The following is a 20,755-nucleotide window of genomic DNA, read 5'->3' on the forward strand; positions in this document are numbered from 1 at the left end:
CCTGGTTCAACTTTGTCTGCAATTATAAATCGATTATCCGCAGTATAGGACTCGGCCTAATGACTTCAAAGGTCAAAGATAACGTTAATCAGTCTTCATTTACCGAGGGTTTTTGTATCGATAAAGCTTCATACCCGGAGGACGACTTTATTTTATTTAAAATCTGCTTTTCAATTTGGACAAGAGAAGATGTTGACAACACGTGTGCTGTTTGCAGTCTGTTTAGTAGCAGCATGTCGTGTAGATGGTGACTGTCAAACTATATGAGCGTGAAAGGAAACACACAAAGTTTCTACTAAAAACAACTCATCTTTTACAGAGTGGATTTTAACCAGTTTATCTGCAGTTTATTCAACATGTATTTATACTTTTTTCTTGTTTCTTGCAGGCTACACTTTAAAGGAAGAAGATGAACCTTTCCATCAGGTATTGTCTCCATCTTGTTATTTAACTCTGTATATTTACCTGTCTAAGTATACAAATCAATACTGAAACTGAAATATGCGATGACAAAATGGTATTATTCTACTTAAAATCTCCAATTTACTCAATTAAGTGAGTTACATTCATTGAATTCATTATTTAACACATGATGTATGAGTTATCTTTATTAGTAGAGAACAAGTTTCTCAAAGGTGACAAATATCTCCATGTTACATCTTTTTTTTAAATGAAAACAAAACCTACAGAACATATTTTTTCTCTGCAGGATGTTTTTGGAACAGATTTCCTCCGCCAGCCTCTTCATCCTCCCTTCATCTGTCCTGATATGACTCCGTCTCCCAGCGTCCCCACCTCAGGTGAGGGTCCCCTGAGTTACTAAGTACTTTAACTCTAGTAATGTACTCTGGTTTGTCACTTCAATTGCATTTAACAACTATATCATTATTAACATAAGACTTTATGGATACTTCTTTCACCAACATGTCAATGCTTGGAAGGTCTTAAATACCTTTAATGTAAGTACAAAGAAGAAGTGGTTACAACTTTGATTTACAAATGTCTTTTTTAATCCTTTTATGATTATTGAAACGTTTGTGTGAGATCAAATGTGTGCAGATGCAAAATGAAGGCATTTGAGAAATATGGGATATTTTACTGAGATATTCTGCTTGAACATTGAGTGTGCCTTTTAATATCGCTGTAATATACCCTGTTCAAGGTTATCAGAGCTCTCAAACATGTGTATATGTTTTGAGTTTTATTGTTTTATTTTCTTTCTAGTTGAATATGTCAAAGCTGCAGATGTCAAAGTCATCGCCGCACTGGGAGACTCTTTAACTGTGAGTGAAGTACTGCTTTCAAAAAGTTACTGATGTCAAAGTATAAGAATCGCAATTAAAGTAGAAAAAGTCAAAGTAAACGTTATTCAGCCCATTTCAGAAACATATAATAATATGGTGTAATTGTTGTCATATGTGTTGCCACTAATAAAAGAGGAGCTTATTGTTTTTGAGATACTGTTGTGAAGCTTGTAAATGTCACAAGGGATCAATTAAGTCTCATCTTTATCATAATAACATATCATAACTTCTTTGTTGGTTATATTTGTATTTATTTATCTTATTTGTTTTCTGTTGTTAAATCGAATATTCTTTTTAGGTGTACTTTCAGGTTCATTTGGGACAAAACATCACATTTTAAAAGTTCTTTGATAGTTTTGGTTGTAACGATCCAAATTTGTGAAAGTGAATAAAGGTAAAAAACTAACTGTAGAAGAGTAAAAAGCACAACCTTAAAGTGCTCAAGTAAAGGATATCAAAATTGTACTTAGTGTAAATGTAACTAGTGTTACACTCACAGTTACAAACCTCTGTTATTGTTATTGAATAATATTAGTAGTAATGAAGACTTCTCTGCTTTTAAAATATTGCCTGTATGTTTTTTTCTTGCAGACAGCTATTGGTGCCAATGGCTCTACGATTTTATCCATACCTTTTGAATTTCGCCACGTATCTTGGAGGTAAATCAGCGCCACGGCTCCAAATGAATACTCTGTAGGATATTATTTATAAAACATTAAAAGACTCAAACTATCCTCTGAATATCAGCTGTCTGTAAATCAGAGGATTTATAACAGTAGCCAGTTTTAAAAGGTGCTAATCGATTGATTGATCGATTGATTGATTGATTGATTGATTGATTGATTGATTGATGATTTATTTACCATTATCTTATCTCTCCAGTCACATTGTAAGTGCTGTTATGATTATGTATGTTTTATTGGTCTGATTCTATTCATTGCAATCTGTGTCTCTTTCTGTTTTAGCATCGGAGGATATGGGACGTATCAAAATGTCATCACACTGGCCAGTAAGTAATTTAATGTCCAAAAAATAACCAAGAAGTGAAAAATGATCAAGACCTAACACTGTAAGAAAATATAATTCAGTGTTAATTAAATGTATAAATATATATTTAAAGTCCAGCCCAGTGTTAACACATCTCAATCAAAACAAAAGATTGAATGAAAATGAACTTCAAAACAAAACAAAAATCACCTGCAACAATTATTTTAAAGCTGAACTTTAGATAATTTGTGACTGAAATAACAGTGAAACTTAAACTTATGGAAGACATGGCTTTGATCTATGTTTTTATGTCTCGGTAAAATATTTGAAGTATTATTTGATCAAATCCACGGACCCTCGCTTCTTTACTCAGGTCTTTATTTTTAATGTTTGATTGTCTTATTGTCTAGATATTTTCAAACTGTTCAGCCCCGAGCTGCTGGGTCCGTCCCCGGTTCGGATGCTCCACGGTCAGCCGGCGACCGTCAACGAGACCGGGTTCAACTTCGCCGTCACCGGACACAACACACTGTGAGACAAACACACTCTTTATTTATTATTTATTTACTTAATTGTATTTATTTATATTTTACTTATTTTTATTTATTTATTAATTTTTATTCATTTATTTACTTATTTGTATTTATTTATTTCAAAAAACATTTCCTTAATGTAAGGAAAATAAGGAAATAAATGAATACAAATGAAGAAATAAATAAAAATAAGTAAAAGATAAATAAATACAATTAAGTAAATAAATAATAAATACAAATAAGTAAAAAATAGAGAGATGTTTTTTTTAAATTATAATTAGGCATTTTTCCATCCAAATTATTATTATGGAGGCGTTTTGTTTTCATTGCTCTGGCTTCTTCCCAATTTTTTTGTTAAACTTTATTTTACATTTACATGTGTGCTTCTGTAAGGTAACTGTAGGCTATGTGGAGCTTCAAACTGTCAAAGGAGTATTTGGACATTTTGGGGGTGATTTATAAAACAATTTTAAAAGACCAGTTAAAGACAAAATCGCTGTAGCTTAAGAAAACACAAACCAGACTTGTATAAAATATGATGGAGTAAATTGTGAACTAAAGTACATCATTAAAACCAATAAAATATAATTCTTTATAATGCAAATGTAGGAATCTTCAGTAAGGAGACACTGAATGTCCTCTTAATGCCTTCAAAAGTAGGGTAGGTAAGAATGGAGAAACCAGCTCAAGTGCGCTGGAATTTGAAAGTACACAACCGGAACAAATCTGCCACTTCCTTCAGACTTCCTTAAAGAGCTCCTCCTCCAACACACACGAACGCGCACATGACCAATGAGGGCACGAGATAAGCTTGTGCACAGAGGAAGGCTGACAGGCAGGTAGGCCATCCAGTTATCTGCCCCGGGCCGAGGCAGATGATTGGTCATGCTTTTTACAGCGCCACGGCTTCCACAGATGAAATATTTGTATATGTTTATTGTCAAAGCATTTCATGTAGTCATTGCTATCGGGATGTTAAGAGCATTCCATGGAATATAATGGAAAGTGTTTCTGAAGTGAATTACCTACCCTATCTTTAAGTTCAAAGATCATAATATTTAGTTGTAAATGATTTGATAATTTGTTATTGATGTTGTGACTCATGTTTGTTCTTCTACAGAAACGTCTCTGATCAGATAAGACACATGATCGACACGTTCAAGTCCTATCCCGTAAATCTCATCTCCCTCTGCTCATTACATGATTCATAATCTTAATTCAAACTTTATTTATGTGACGTTCAACATCAACTCTCCTTCTTCAGGGTCTGAACTTTGAAGAGGACTGGAAGGTGGTGACGATGATGATCGGCATGAACGACATCTGTGATTACTGTAAAGACAAAGTAGGGGTGTTTTATTTGAGTAAAAAGTCTGTATTGTATTTGTTTTGCTTATTCAAAATCAAGCTAGAGGAAGTGAATTGAATTGGAGATAAAAAATAAAACCCTCACAATTTTCCAAATTAAATTCCTACATTTATGGGTTCATTTTTTACGAAAATCCCACAAATTAAACAAATCCCACAAATTAAACAGATTATTTTAAATGTAAAAAACAAAGGAAAGAAAATATGTTTTTAAATCAGGAATCCACATCATTTTACAAATAAATTAGTTTTTTGTTATAAATGTGTGTCTTTATAATTTAAGGATATTTTCTTGTACATTTCTGAGTTTTCCTTCTGCAAATGTACAGTTTAAATCTGAGAGAATATCAGATTTGAAAGATATCAGACTATATATCTGAGCCTCCTCTCCCCTCTCCACAGACTCTGTTCTCCCCCGACAGATTCACTCACCACATGACAGAAGCTCTGGACATGATGATGAAGGAGGTGAGATTTTATGAAGTACCTCAAAACAGTTCTAAAATATATTACCTGACTAAAAATGCATAATTACTTCACCCATCACCACTCAATGCTCACATCATCATACTTAAATTATGCATGTGGTATCCTCATTTTCATATTTTCCCTTTGTTTGTTATAAAGATATGACTTTGTGTTTGGATTGAGGTTCCCATCCTTTGTGCGGACCTGGTGCAGTACGTGGCTTAAGATAGAAACAAATAAAATAGGGTTCAACTCAAACAACTAAGAGATTATTCCTTTTTTTTTTACAGTGATGTACAGTGATGTAGAAATACTATAGTAAAGAAAAATGTGCTGCCATTTTTAACTGAAATCTAAGGTTTCATTTTGTGTAACTGAGGTATATTGACCATACTTTAAAAGTAAAACGTGTGGTTATGAGGTTGAATGAAGTTGGCTTAAGAGGTACAACCAATATTTGTGTGATAATATATGCTTTATTAACAGTCAAACCAGGACAAAAGTTGCACAAATGTTAAAGCATTAACCTCAGTGCATATGCATACATGTGAAATGTTCCCCTCCCCTTTTGCTTTTTGGGAACAGTTTGTCCTTTCTACCTCTATCCTACTGAAACTATAAAGAAAGAGAGGACATGCAGATATTTTAAAAGTACACTCTTTAGTCTTTACTTTGATTTTAGTGGTAAATGTTTTTGTTCTGGTTTCAGATCCCCAGGACGATCGTCAACGTGGTGCAGATTTTCCCCATGAAGCGTCTCAGAGACGTCCAGAGGCCGACGCTCGGCTGTCAGCTGCAAAAGTTACCTCTGCTTTTTAATAATCTGTTAATATAAACCCCTGCAGGATCTAGCTATTGCCAACAGAATATCTTAAAATAAAGATATATATTTACTCAAATACTAAATCCTGTTGTACAGTGAGGGTTTTTTATTTGCCCTGCCTTATGTCTGTGTCCAAATCTCTGAGGATTACAAATCATAATTGATCTGATAATCTTTTAATCTGATAATCTGATGTTCTGCTCTCAGGAGTTTCTGCTCGTGTCTCGTCCAACCTGAAGAAAACTCCCCTGATCTGAAGGAGCTGGTCGAGGTTAACTACGAATTTCAGGTGAGAGAAAATGTTCTGCCTGAAACGCCTCCATTGGACTTCTTTGTTTATTTCCAACACTTACTGACATCACTATGTAACACTCATGCTCCTATTGGCTAGTGCTTCAACACCTTGTACGTGAGAGGCTAAGGGGCGGGACATCTCTAAGCAGTTGACCAATCACAACAGAGCCGGCCAGCCAATCAGAGCAGACTGGGCTCTGGTTTCAGACAGAGGGTGAAAATAGGTGCTGCAGCACAGGCAGTATGAGAACAATAAAGAGCTTTTTGAACCTTCATGGAGACATGTCCCAGTAGAGACACAACATACTGATATGAACCTGAAAAGGAGCATAACTTGTCCTCAAGTTCTTTTTGATATTTTGACAAATAGTGATTCTTCAGAATAATTACTTGTACTGTAATAATAATTCATAAAAATGTGGGCTGTTTTTATAAATATGTGTATTTAATTGAGTAGAGTTATGTACTCCCCAAAAGGATTGAACAGCTTTATGATGCACAGTTACAACAAAGAAACCCGGTGTAGATGTCGTGCTATCAGGCAGTAAAACTCTGAGGTGATTTGGACCTCCGTTCTTTACAGAGGAGATTAGAGAAGCTTCTGCACGGCGAGCGTTTCTTCAAAAAGGACTTTGCTGTTGTTCTGCAGCCTTATTTAGAGAAGGCCGTACCTCCAACACTTCCTGTGAGTCTCACACACAAATAAACATTTACACCACCATTCACGTGTTGCCTTTTGTTTGCACTAACAATACTTATTTGTGATTATTTTGTTTGTACTTCAGGACGGGACGATTGACTTGAGTTTCTTCACGGCAGATTGTTTCCACTTCACTGTTAAAGGACATGAAGAGCTGGCTAAGGGACTGTGGAACAACATGGTGAGGTTTTATTAGTTTGATTATGTTTAGATAACTGTTGTGGTGCTTTTTTTTTCAAAGACTGCAGCCAAAAATACCATATGTTATTTATTTGTATATTTATTAAGTATCAAACAGATATTTTTAGTAACTATTTATATTTAAACATTGTAGCTTTTCTTTATTAAATAATCCTTAAAAATGTATTTTAACATTCTGGTAAAGTGCATTTAAGTGATGACCCTGATTATTGCTACTATCTCTGCTTTATCACTGCTTTTATGGATGTGTTCTTATTTATGTACTGCAGTGAGAGATGCCAACTGAATTTGGTTACTCCGATGTGTGATGACAATAAAGATATTCTATTCTATTTTAGTTGGCTAAAAGTGAAATACAGACTAATATATATCTGTATTAGTAGTTTTCATAAAAAACAGCTGATTTGGGTTTGGAACAGATACAAAATACTGTGTATTCCTAAAATTATAGAAGCGTGCCATCACTGTATTCATGCTGAGAGAAATTGCTCTTTTTTCTGATTCTCCAAATGTAAACACAATTCTTCCTCAGTTCCAGGCTAACGGAGAGAAAGATAAAATAAAGAGTTTTTCAGAGCCAATAAAACTCATCTGCCCAACAAAGGTACAAAAGAACTGTCATTTTGTATCTTTAAGTATTTGTGTTTGTTTATAAGATAATCAGTATTTTTCCTTTTCTCCAGGAGCATCCTTACATCTACACCAGACCTCGAGTCGTGTCGTCTGCACCGAAGCATTCCTCAGTGGTGCTGACGATGTTTCTGATCTGTGGGTTTCATTATCTGTAGTTCAACAGGCACAGAAACCAATCCTAAAACAATCTCAGGGAACTATGTGTAAACGATGTTGTAATAAAAAAAAAAATGGTGGGTTAAGCATGGGGTTAAGTAAAAAAATATATTAAAGAAATACAAATTATGTTTTTGGAACAGAATAAAAAATAGGCAAATTAATGAGTTTTGTTCACACAAAAATAAAATAATTAAATGAATGTAAAGAATAAAACTAAAATATTTTTTTATGAAAACCAATAATAAATGTGTATTTGCTGATTCAAAATAAATAAACTCATAACTTAAATTAAAACTTGTTCCCCTTGTTGTTAATAGATACTATAGAATAACAAAATAAATATTTTAACCTGCAGCTTTTTCTTGAAAATCCATAACCATTAAATATTTTCTGGTTTTATCATTGAACTGATTTTTTGGGACCATGTGTTATTATGTCGACACAGAAGTAAATGTATAAAATGTAACATTTCCACATTAAAATATGTATATATATGACTTGGTCTATTTTATACATGCTGACTTTGTCACACACTTGTACACTTACTGTACCTTTACACAAACTCCTCAGAAACGTCAATGCATACACAGTCAAATACAACATACATACAACATATGTTGTGTAAATCGTCTCCAAAGTAACATACACCAAGCTTTATAGTGTAATTCCTTTCTATATTCTGAAGGTTTTTACACAAATGTGTTCATATGTCATTTATAGCTTGATTTACATATTATTTCACATTTAAAAAAAAGTTAACATGATTTGTATGGCTGTTAACAGTATTTTCTGGTTTAAGAAAATGACAACATTTGTAATAAAATATATAAAAAAGAATTGTCTTAATGTCAGTAATCAACTAGGAAAAGTTTCATAGTGGTGTCTAAGGAGGTAAATAAGCTTCAGTCAGTCAGCTAGTCAACATGTCCATAATTAACCCCACATTGCTTCTGCAGGCATCTCTAGGGTATAAATATCATAGAGATATACTGTACATTAATCCATGTGTGTTGCAGTACCTGCGCGTGCCCTCGGGGGCAGCAGAGTCACTGTTTACAGCAGACAGCAGCTGGATGCACGAGCTCTTCTCTGCTGGGAGCGTGGAGCTGAAAGCAGAGAGAGAGACAGCGAGGAGGTCGCTGTGGGAGTTTGTTTTTTAAAGAAAAGTGACAGAAAACTCGCAGGCAAACTAAACCACATCGTGTCGTCTTCATGGTGGCTGACCAGAGACTCTGAGGTAACTACTTGTTGATGTTAAAACTGTGGATTTAAAGCTGAAATAGAGACATTTAATCTCGCTGATTTGGTGCATGGTTAGCTAGCTGGCTAACTGTTAGCTTTAGGAGCTACTTTCGGCTAGCTGGCTAACTGTTAGCTTCAGAAGCTACTGCTTGCTGGCTAACGAGGTCCAGCCCTAAGAGTTATTTACCCCAAGTTGTGGATGTGGTCTCCCCCTACGCTTCTCACGGGATTCTCTGGGATAAAAGAGCAAGGACTAAATCTTCACACTGGATTTAACACTGTGTACTGTTAGGAGACTAGCAGGATGTCCACAGAGGTTGAGTGCAGTCTGGTCGGATCGGCTGGTTTGACAGCGGCCAGCTCCGAGGAGAAGAACCAAAACAAGATCGAGGCAGAGGCTCAGGAGGAGCAGCATGGAGAAAAGCAGACGGAGAAGCAGCTAGACGACCACAGCAGCACCGAGGCTGACACGCACAAGAAATGCAAAGAAAACGACAAAGAAAATGACCAAAGCAGCACCGCTGACTCGGCTGTGGAGGCGGTGAAGAGCAAAGTTGTGGAAGCTCCGCCGCCGAAAGTCAACCCGTGGACTAAGAGGACAACGGGCAGGGTCCCGAGCAATAACATCAACAACTCCCAGGAGAAAGGTGAGATGCTTTTTTATAATGTCTACACCGGTCTACACATGTGATCAAAGTGATTTAACTGTGACAATATGATTACTACTAACGGCAGTAGTGTGAGCACGTTGTTGCAGCATTTTGACAGCTCCCCCCTGCACAGAAATCCTTATCATACCTCACTTAAGCTTTTTTTTTTTAAAGGGTTGAATGAAGTGTGTAAACTTGAATGTCAAGAGGTGTTTATGGTAGCATATTTCCCCCATCCCCTCCCCTCCCCCCTGTACTCGGATTGCCCCGCAGCACCACGTGTTCATTGCCGACCACTTCTTTTAATTTAGCTCCCAATGTATTGCTCTCACACTGATCCCCTATTGTTGGTTAAATGCATCACATGGGGAGGAATACAATGAGTCCAAAAGCAGCCTAATGTGTGTGCTGTCTCTGGGTAATAAAGGGGAAAAGCTAAGACAGCCATGGCTAGCTGCTGCTGCTGTAAAGACACGTTTTGCATGTCCAATGGCCTGGCTGCCTGCAGTTCCTCCCACCAGCCTCCTGCTCCACTGTCACTGCTGGAAGCATGTGAGCAAGGTGTTGGGCAGGTGGAGAGTTAAAGAAGTAGGTGAGGGTTAAGACTAATGATTTTACTTCGGATTAGTCTACTTAGTATGTCTGTAATGAATCATTAACTCATGAATTGAAGGAAATTGGAAATTAAATGGCCCTGAAAAGTGTCCACATTTGTTACTGAGAAGGGTTTTAAAAATGTCAAAATTGGTTGCCAATTATTTTTCTCTCTATGAACTAATTGATTAGCCAACCAACTGTTGCAACAGTAATGTGAAATACTTGAAACTTTCATCAGCAATATATACAACCACCAGTAAAAAACAAAACAAAGATAATCACTCTACAATAATATGTTCATTCAGTTTCATTGTTAAACTTGATCCAGTGAATGCTGTGGTTTTCAACTAATGGATTGTCAAAAATAGTTACTGCTAAAAGCAACTGATCAAACTACATTTTGGATATGTATGGATTCCACTATTACAGTATTAGTCTTTTAACTGATGTATTAAAACAAACATAAAGGGTTACTTTAATGTTTACACATACAGTTTGTCATAAAAGGTGTATGTACTATGTCATTAGGGTTATCTAGAGTTCAACACAAGCAATTAAATTTCTAACAAACCGTATTTGTTACAAACTGGAATTTGGGGACCGACTTGATGTTTTTCAGCCAGGGAGGATGTAATGGAAGGCACTGTTGCATTGTGGGAAATGTAGTATGTAGTGTCTTTTTTCCACTCCTGGGCCCCCTGCTAATCTTAATTTTTTGTTGTTTTACATTCTTACAAGCCCAGTTGAATATTATGAAAGTTAAATACTAAAATGTTTGATTAGCCTTCTAATAATTGAATATTTAATATCAGAATTTTTATTAATTTTCTTTCAGAATATAAGCTGAGAAAAATGTAGTTAACTGAAACTAACTAATGATTTCCTTTGAGAAAAAACCGAAACTATATAACGAAAGTAAGAAGTGAAAATGTACTAGAATTAAAAACTGAAACAAAATGATCTGGTGACTAACTAAAAATAAAACATAAAAAGCAACGTCAACTTAGTTTAAGTTTTTTAAGAATAATATATCTCAATAAAATGAATTAGCGAGTGTGCTAGTAAAAGAGTCCTTACGTTGACTCCCAAAACAAAAGGTGTAAACATCGTGGTTATTCTTGCACAGTATTTTATTAGTTAAACACGTGTGTGACATTTTGTTTTTCCTTTACCAAAACTAAATACAAAAACTTCCTGAAAAGCAAAACTAGAAAAAAAACACACTAAAATGTAATGTCAAAATCAGCAGCTTGTTGCACTCAGACAGGCGCTCAGAGTTTGGGTTGTGAATGTATGTCAGAGCGTGGGGAGTCCATGGGAGCTAAATCTGACTCTGACGAGAGCACAGGCATCGTTTTACAAAAGTGTTACTGTGCAGCACAGAGGGCGGACCCCTGCATGCAGCCTCAGAACAAGCACACACCCATTCACGTGAATCCTCTGGCCTGCAGTGCTTATCAATCCTACCATCCTCCTGCTCAGCGATAGGGACTGTCAGGCTGCAGAGGGCCACTCCCAGCATGCAGCTGCCCGTGGAGACGCAGCCACATACCGCCTCTGGCTGCACTCAAAACACCCTCAACTAGTTCAGTGGCTTGGGGTTAGGGGAGGTTATTTTTCATTCTGCACTGACAGATATTCCAAAATGCTGCTCGGCAGACAGAGCATGAAAGAACAGCAGCAGAAGACTTCGTAACCCCAGTTGTGCAACCTTTCCAGGCTAGGGGTTGTTAAATACTGGTTTGTGAAGAAAAGGGGATTTAAAACCCCTTTTTGTTGTGTCAAGTATGTCACTTATATTTCTTGGTTCTGCAGATCAACAAAACGCTCTGAAAGTGGTCCGTCCCAGCAAGCCCAGAACGAGAAAATCCAGCAAGGTAAACGCTCTCTGCTTCATCTTTCAAATGTCTTTCAAATGTCCCCAATGTGGGGAGATTACATGTCTGAATCTTGATTAGAAATCCCAAAGCCACACTGTAAAATAAACACACACTCCCCACTTTGTGTTGTTGTTTAAAAGGATATTTCACCTCCAAAATGATCATCAGTGTATAAATCACTCGCCCTGTGTGACCTTGATTTCTTGAAAAAAGTTTGTATTCATCTCATTTCCTCTACAGTTAACAAAGAAAAAGAAAACAATTAATTAATTACAGTAAATATTGACTGATTTTAAGAATAGAAAAACGACATCAAAATATATTTACAGGCGTGAGTAATTGCTATACACATGTTTATTTTGAAAGTAAGTATTCCTAATGTCTCTGCGTTTTAAATAGACGGTGAAACAAAATGAATATCCCTTTAAGTGATGGATACACATGCAAATAAACAATCCTGTGTGCTAGGGTTTCATGTTGCATCTCTTTGTTTTCTGCCAGCCGCTGACATGAAGGATTTGAAACACTAGCTGGTATAAAGTTGGCTGTTTTGTTGCTTTTACAACCAGTTTTTCCACTGCAGGGGATTTAAATGAATGGGTTGAGGAAAAAAAGTATTATTGTTATGTCAAGATTTAAATGAACACAGGTAATGGTGAATTTAAAAAAGGGACATCAGCTTTGTCTCTTTTTAATTTGACAGATCAAATACTTATAGTTACCTTTTTTTATATATTTTGTATTATCAATTAATTGATTTGGCTACAACAGGACCCACTAATTCTGCAAATTTGCACTGATGCATCTTTCTTGTTGTTGACATTTTCAAAGTTGACCAAATGTCAAAGATGACAGCTTTATTTAGGCTTCACTTTACCCACATACTTTTAGGACCAACCTGTTTGTTTAACACTAGAACCGCCAACGGGTCAATTTTACCCGCAGCTGTTTTTTGATTGTATGTAACTTTTGTTCAATAACATTTAAAGAAACAAGTTAAAATACACTATAATATACCAAAATACACAGAACGAAATGTAAAAATAGAACATGTTTTCAAAGTATTTTAGTTTAGTTTCTATTGTAATTTAAATGCAACTGCAGTATATTTTGTATCATATTGACAGATTGTTGCTAAAACGCAGCCCTTCTTGTGGTGCAGTTTCACTGTAACCCTCGTCACTCTAACCTTGATCCCATATCAGGCTGTCCAAATGTACCACATTCACAGAGGTGGAAACTCGACCTGTTTATCGTAGTTGTTTGCAGTTTCCCGACAGACGGAGCACTGACCTCCTTTTCCCCACGCTGGTTTCTACGAGAAACACATTCAGGCTCCACCTCACGCACACACACAATGTTAAAAAAACAATCAAAATCGATAAATGTGACAGGGTTCAAAATTAATTCATTGTTGTTAATGTGTTTTTTCTTTCTTTTTCTTAACAGTCGGGTGACTTCAGCGACATCACAAACTGGCCCACTCCTGGTGAACTGGCCAAAGAGGTGAGGCGAGTGTGTGTTGTTGGTGTGTGTGTGTGTCTGACGTTAGTTTAATCAAATATATTAAAGGCAACCACTCGTGCTTGTTTTCCGCTGGTTGCAGCTTATCTGATTTCTGCTCACTAGATGGAGCACTGCAACCATAAGTCTTTGTTTAGGATTTGGTACAACAGTTTTTATTTTTAAGTTTCTAAAAAGGCCACATTTTGGAAGTTACGTGCTTGATATCACATAAAGCAAAAAAAAGCCTTTCAAGTATCTTGTATAAATAAAACAGTCGAGTCTTCAGAAATCTACACCAATTCACTGAATTCTTTTTTTTTTTATAAAGAAAATGTGATATCAAAATATCCAAAGTCTCAGATCAGGATATTGATATAAGTACTTATTGCCCAGCCCCACATGATGTCTCCAAATATGATCTTCCAGCAACAACAAAATGTGCTCAACAACGGGAAGAAGTCTCCCGCCACACGCAAGGGGGAGAAGGAGACAAAGTCGGAGAGCGGCCATGACGGTGGGGAGAGTAAAGAGAACCAGGAGGCTCAGCCCGACGCGCTCGCTGAGCTGCCCAAAGACGCAGAGTCCAAAGTGGGACCGGACGCCAAGAGCAGCAGCCTGAAGAAGAGAGGAGGGGAAGGTGAGCAGAGTTTTCTACCTGACCTTGATCAACAGCATCTTTTTTTTTATGAATAAAGATGATTTTGGTAGCTTCAAATCAACGCACATTTCATCTCTGACCTGTGAAATCATTCATCTCCAGAATTTCAACTTTTAGATGAATAAAAGAGTCTTAAAGTGTTAAGGTTTTAAATGTTGCCTTACATTTCACAAGGGCTGCATCCAAAGATAGTTTTAGGTATTAAATAACGGTTTGATCTTTAAAATATTAATAAAAAGTGAACACGTTTTCACCCTAGTTCTACAAAGTCTAGGTTTAGGACTTACAATGTCCTGATTTAAGAGTGTAAAAAATATATATATTTGTATTCATTTAAAAAGAAAAATAACGACATTTCCATATTTTAGATGCAAAAATATTAATTTCCTGCCGTTTTTGCTTTAAAAATACATGGACAATTGATCAATTATCAAAATAGTTGTCTTTTATATCCCTGTTGATCTAGTTTATGACTAACAGACTAATGTTGCAGCTCTAGAGTCTTTATTAGGAGATGAACGTTTTCCCTGGACAGAGATGACCTGCACTGATCGCTGCGCAGGTTGAAACTGTTTTGATCGAATTGGTTGGTGCATGGTTTCTGGTGATTATCTCATGTGTTGCACTTTCGCATCTGATTCGCTTCCAGCTTTTTTAAATAGACATTTAAACAAAATAACAGGTAACGACCTTTATTGAGGCGAATAAACGACACACCATTTATGAGCTCCACAGTATCTCTAACCACACAGGAAGTGAAGAGTTCATCCACAGTAGATTCCCACAGGATTTTAAATTCTTAAAACTCAGTTTTTGTGTGTCAAACCACTTAACCTCAATTTGAGCAAATCCACCCAAAACATTTCCAAATTAAATATCTTGTTTAATACTGAAGACAAAGCGTATACATTTTTGGTTGTGATTAGTTAGTTGTCATTTAATTTACTCCTTGGATTTGTTTTGTACAGATATTTTTATAGAGTTTTCTTGTTGGCAGTTTTTGTTAACTTTGGACAGAGCACCAAGCTACCTGTTTCCCTCTGTTTCTAGTCATTATGCTAAGCTAACCACAGAGAGGCTGAAAATGGTAAATAAGGACTTTTTCAGTCACTTAAAGGCTTTTGGGTTCAATGTCGAGGTGAAAGGAAGCTGTTAGTGGTGGTCTAATGGATAGTGAGGTGGGCTGAAGATCGGAAGGTTGTGAGTTCAAATCCCGCCTGGAACACCACCACCAGCGTTTCCGCCAGGGGGGTGTCTTGCCGTTATTTGACGCCCTTATTCAGCTCGGGACGCCCTGAACGCGAGCCGAGGGCGTCCAAAAATATTAATAATTCGAGAGAAAATCGAGAGTTTTTATCGCTTGAAATAACGAAAAAGGACAAGGACACCCCTCTGTTGGAGGGGCAAAGGAGTCTGGTGGGATTATTTTCGGAGTATTGAGGATCGTTTCCCCGACATCGGCGGTGCCTGCCACAGGACAACACGGAACGTGCGCGATTTGGACGCGATGAGCGGTGCTAGTGGAGTACGCGCGTGAGCTGCGAGCACCAGAGCCTCGCAGCGGCGAATCTGAGGCTCCATGGTAAACTGTGGTAACACGAAGAGCCGTTTGGGAGCCGAAACAGCCGGCGCTTTAAGAGAGCCGAGNTGGGGGGGCGCTCCCCCCGAACTTAAACTGAACTCGTCAGGCAATATCTGGGGGGTGCCCTCTCAGCCCTGGTCTGGCGGAAACACTGACCACCACTAGTGTGCCCTTGAGTAAGGCACTTAGCCCTTAGTTACTCCAGGGAGAATGTCCCTATAACTGGTCATTGTAAGTCGCTTGGATAAAAGCGTGAGCTAAATGTAGTGTAATGCTACAGTCAGGAACTTACGCTGAAGTTTAGTAACCAGCGTATCTTTATTGTAGAGACACAGATTGATGATTTCATTTGTTCCAAACTGGGTTTACAGCATCATTTTTTGGAACAAATAGTGGACATTTTCATCCTAGTTTCACAAAGTCCAAGTTTATGTCTTTAATTGTTGTTTTGTAAGTTTAATACCTAAATATATTCACTTTAATATGATATTAAACAGAGAAAAGAAGGCGTTTCCATATTTTAAGAGGCTGAATACAGAAAACATTTCCTTCTAAAAGTCGTTCATAGGGTTTCGAGTTGTATGTCAAGGTGAATGTTTAGAGGCTGCTACAGATAGAAAGTGTTATTTTATTTTAGAGACACTTTTAATTTGTTCCAAACTGGGTTTCCAGCGTTGTTTATTTGGAAACAAAGCTCTTCACGCTCTCTGTTTCCGGTGTGCAATCATCGCCAGGTAACAAACGTAAGTGGGTGTCTCTGCCGCTGGAGGACGCGTCCCGGGACGACGGCGAGAAGACGTCCGGCGGCGACACGGAGACCGACTCCGCCGACCCCACATCGCCCAATCACACACTCCATAATAACAAGGCGCATGATAGCAACAGGAGTAAGTGGCAATGCAAGCTCGGCAGTTTTCTGTCCCCGCCTTCTCTCTCTCTCTCTGTTTGCTCCACTTTGTGTTTGCTCACCTTCTCTCCCCCACTATCTGTTTGTCTGCATGCTTTTAGTCGATACTAATGCTAAGCAGGGTGAAAGTATGGAATAATTATTAAGCTGTGTGCAAATTGAATGTTCTTCTAACCAAATAAAAATCTTTAATATGTTTTTCTATCTATGAATTGACCAATTGATCAATGAAATGTTTGTTGAGCACATTATTACAGTTCAATGAGCTTCACAGGTGACCGACGAGCCGAGAATAAGACAGACAAAAACAACTCGCAATTTTCGACCAATGCCCGTGAGAAATTACAATTGATAATTAAAATCTAGAATAAAACTAATGGCAGTCAAACAGTTTCAAATAAAATGTTGATTAATATAATAATCAAACATTTTATATATAATTTTTTTTACTATTTAATCAAAATACTTAATAAAATGTTACAATAAAGTAATGTGAAAATGAAAACGCAAAGCATACATTTTTAAAACGTAATAAAATAAAATCACTGAATAAAGTAAGTTTAAAATATATTTTTTACTATTTTGTTTAATTTTTGTTGCAGAGACAAGTTTCAAAGCCAGTTTGACCTCAGCCTACATTACACATATGAGTTTGTCACTATTATGGCAGGAAAAGAGAAGATAAACGGGTCACATAACGCACGATATCATATGATTTCTGTAAGTAAGATAATATTTTACACTATCTTTACCTCGTGCCTGAGATCTTAGCTAATTGAGTCGGTGCAAAGGAACATTTCTGATGGTCACAGAAGTTCTAAATAAACTCTTATTTTACTATTGTTTGGTATTGAAAAATAAATTAAATGTCCTTTTATATAAAATACAAATCCACATAAGAAATACAAGCTTAGATGCCAAGTAAAACCTGAATAAGACATTAGATAATTCCCCCTGTGATCACCAGTACTGTAACTGCATTCAGAATTAAGTTTATTAATTGATAAGTCAATCCAGCGGACAAGAACCAACAAGAATTTACTCTTTTTCAAATGTAAGGATTATATCTTGTATTATATTTGCATAAATGTATTGCCCCTTTTTGTTTTGAAGCTCAACTGGAACTCTAAGAATTTAAACCCAAACAATTATTGAACGTATAATAAAACATGATTTTTTTTCATGGATTATTTCGAACCACTCCATGAAAACATTTGTGAGATTTGACACCAAGCTTTTATTTTATGATTCTTCAGGTTGGAGAAGAGAGCCGCGGGACTTTGCGGACGATGCTTCCAGCGTGCGGAGCGACAGCGGCAGCGTCCGTGGAGGAGTACGAGGACGAGGGAAAGGTCGTGGGCGTGGGAGAGGACGTGGAAGTGGAAGAGGTACGACTTTTTATACCAGATAAATCCATTCACACAGAAAACATAAGAGAAAAATCTTAAAGGTCGCCTATTATGCAAAATCCACTTTTTCATGTCTCTTCTACATAAACATGTGTCCCCTCTGTGGAAAGAGATTCTGAAAGTTTCAGGAAAAAATATTCTCTCTCTTTTTGTCCTGATCCATTTATATAAAAACCTGTCTGAAAATGAGCTCATCAGATTTTGGCCACTTTATGATGTCATAACGATTTTTTGGCCTGTGTAACCATTAGCCAATCAGCAACCAAGGTAAGGGGGCTCCTAATTTTCAGACAGTTAAAGTAACAGACAGAGAATCAGCACTTTGGAAACAGGGCTGAAACAGAGGGGATTATGGGATGCGGCAATGACCTGTTTGGAGCCAAACACTTCAGAGACATGTTTTGTATATATCTGAGACCTATAATATATTGATGAAAAACAGTATAATAGGGGACCTTTTTAATGCAAGTTTTGCTTTACTTTTTTAAAAACAGTTGGTTTAATTTCCAAAACATACTTTTATCCTTTTGCCTTAAAACTAAACGCTCCCAAAAAGATATGCTAGTGTCTTTGCCAATAGTTTTCCTTCATGTTCTTTACCAGGAAACAACATTTCAGTTATAATTTCTCATATATCTTCTGTTTCTCCTGCTCTCTCAGGCCGTTATGAATACTCTCAGAGTGCCCGGGACACGCTGTCGTCCGACGGCTCGGTCCAGGTCTCCTCAGAGTTCGGCTCCAGCATGGTTTACTACTACGACGACGGCAACAAGGTCCAGATGTACCCAGTGGACCAAAAGCTTCTTAAAGATTACATCAAACGCCAAATGTGAGTAGATGACGAATACAGTAAACAACAACCTACATACATACAACTTCCACGAGGGGCAACATTCATACCCTAATATAAATAATAGTTTTCCTTGCCCACAACTTATAAAACGTCCAAGGTTTATATTAGACCAATTAAACAACCATTTGTTGTAATGAGACATTTATATAATGAATTATTGCTGCAGCTGGAGGGAAAGAGGGTAACCTGTTAAGCCCCATTCCCCCGCGGGCGGGGGGAAAATCGCAACATCTGCAAGAAACGGCGTCTGAGGGCTTCTTAACATTTCAAAACCTATTAATGTGTCATACCCACTTAACGGGAAGAAACTCAGCTATCAGACAATATTAACAATTTTTAGCATAACGAAAAATAAGGGTAATAACAAAGGCTCTGAATTAGCCCTGAGCGAACAAATGCTAACACACTTAGCACAGAACTCACGTTACCTGAAAAGCAGGCTTGGGGCTTAACAGGTTAAAACTATTGAGAGTGGGACAATCCCGTATCTCAGTTGGGAGGCTTTCCACCATTAGCTGCCTTTTTTAGTGGAGAGTACATTTTGTCCAAAAGTGGTCCGTCTATGATGGACTTCACAGTCTCCTCTGTCATTACTGATTTACTTCACCCTGGACATTTTTCAGTCATTATTAAGCAAAATAGTAATGGAGAAAATAATTGGCATATTAATGGTTTATATACTAATAAAATGCCTGTGGCGGCACTCATTTCAGTTGTAAATAAAATAGTGAACGGCTGAAATGCGTCACTTAGTAGTTCACGTGGTATTTTTGCGGCTGTGGGGAAAACATGGCAGAAAAGGTCAAAGTGGAAAGTGTTCAAAGTTAAGTTTTAACCAGCAGATGTGAGATTGTGGGTGTAGCAGCAGGTGAGAGTGACAGAGTGACTGATAAGTAAACACACCCTCTATAGGGCGTGAAGTTCCTCCGTTTGTCCTGCAGGGGGCGCCGTGCCCTCTGCTCTGACTAACAGGCTGGCCTCATTTCAGCAGCAGAGTGGTGAGGTAGACTCCTAAATATAGTCTGAGTGCTTCGAAAGGGAAAGGGGATGAATAATGTGCAGGGCTGAGCGGAGAAGTGTAAAAAAAGAAGAAGAAAATACAGTGAGGGGGAGGGGGGGGAGGATATTCTTGTCTACTCCTCTCTCGTCTCCCTCAGCGTTATTCAGGCTGCTCACTCAGCCAGCACTACTCCACCAAACAACCACCGCCTTCAGGCCACGTACGGACAGAGTGTGTGTGGGAGTGTGTGTGTGTGTGTGTGGTGACTTTAAGAGGGGTAACTGGGATAGCCGGAGAGCTCTTCCAACCACAGTCTTGGTTTGCCTGCCAGAAGAGTATACATTTATTGTGGCCTACATGAACACTTACAGAACTTAAACTACTTTTGTTAACATAAAATATAGATATGTTTAATGTACAATATATAAGTATATTAGAAAAGCAGCCATCCTCAAAAATAAGAAGATAAAAACCAGAAAATGTTTGATATATCTTCCTAATTTAAAGGGGACCTATCATGCAAAATGCACTTTTTGATGTCTTTTATACATAAAGATGTGTCCCCGGTGTGTCAAGGAACTCACGCAGCGTCAGAAAATAAAACCCTCTCTTTTCCTCAGTACCCAAATCTCTAAAAACGGTGCTACAACAGAGCTGATCTAGATTTGCGTCCGATATGACGTCATATCGGAAATGTGGACCCACGGCCCTATCAGAAACATTGCTATCAGAAACAATGCCCGACTGTTTTGGACGTAATATGGTTGGTGTTTACATTAGCATCGCTAACACTCAGAGCTAACCTGTACTGGAGAGCATGTGTGTGAAGAAGCAGGAAATGAAAAGGAACTCACCTTGTGGTATAACCGGCAAGAGAGAAAGCCTTTGAGCTCCATACTGTTTCAGAGATAATCCTTGATAATCCATGATATGGCGTTTCATCACGGCAGTATTTAGTTTAGACAGTAGCTGCCGGGTCCCGCATGAGCTCAGACCCCTCC

The 20,755-nt window shown here is 37.5% G+C and overlaps 2 protein-coding genes across 2 annotated transcripts; both read left to right on the forward strand.

The window, feature by feature from the left end:
* Positions 1–352: 352 nt before the first annotated feature.
* Positions 353–7,582, forward strand: LOC104958255 (phospholipase B1, membrane-associated-like). Its single transcript, XM_010785978.1, has 15 exons — positions 353–426; positions 710–800; positions 1,225–1,283; positions 1,896–1,963; positions 2,270–2,313; positions 2,702–2,822; positions 3,945–3,996; positions 4,089–4,169; positions 4,595–4,660; positions 5,370–5,461; positions 5,691–5,772; positions 6,361–6,462; positions 6,563–6,658; positions 7,211–7,282; positions 7,362–7,582. Exons 2-15 carry the CDS (start codon positions 770–772, stop codon positions 7,464–7,466), a joined length of 1,071 nt encoding a protein of 356 aa, XP_010784280.1. The 5' UTR covers positions 353–426; positions 710–769; the 3' UTR covers positions 7,467–7,582.
* A 916-nt stretch (positions 7,583–8,498) lies between these two features.
* Positions 8,499–18,758, forward strand: LOC104958256 (la-related protein 1B-like). Its single transcript, XM_010785979.1, has 8 exons — positions 8,499–8,707; positions 9,005–9,359; positions 11,775–11,836; positions 13,289–13,345; positions 13,772–13,982; positions 16,320–16,472; positions 17,749–17,880; positions 18,562–18,758. Exons 2-8 carry the CDS (start codon positions 9,017–9,019, stop codon positions 18,732–18,734), a joined length of 1,131 nt encoding a protein of 376 aa, XP_010784281.1. The 5' UTR covers positions 8,499–8,707; positions 9,005–9,016; the 3' UTR covers positions 18,735–18,758.
* Positions 18,759–20,755: the final 1,997 nt, after the last annotated feature.

The sequence above is a fragment of the Notothenia coriiceps genome, unplaced genomic scaffold, assembly GCF_000735185.1.
Source record: "Notothenia coriiceps isolate Sejong01 unplaced genomic scaffold, NC01 NC01_scaffold00028504, whole genome shotgun sequence".
Classification (NCBI taxonomy): Eukaryota; Metazoa; Chordata; class Actinopteri; order Perciformes; family Nototheniidae; genus Notothenia; species Notothenia coriiceps.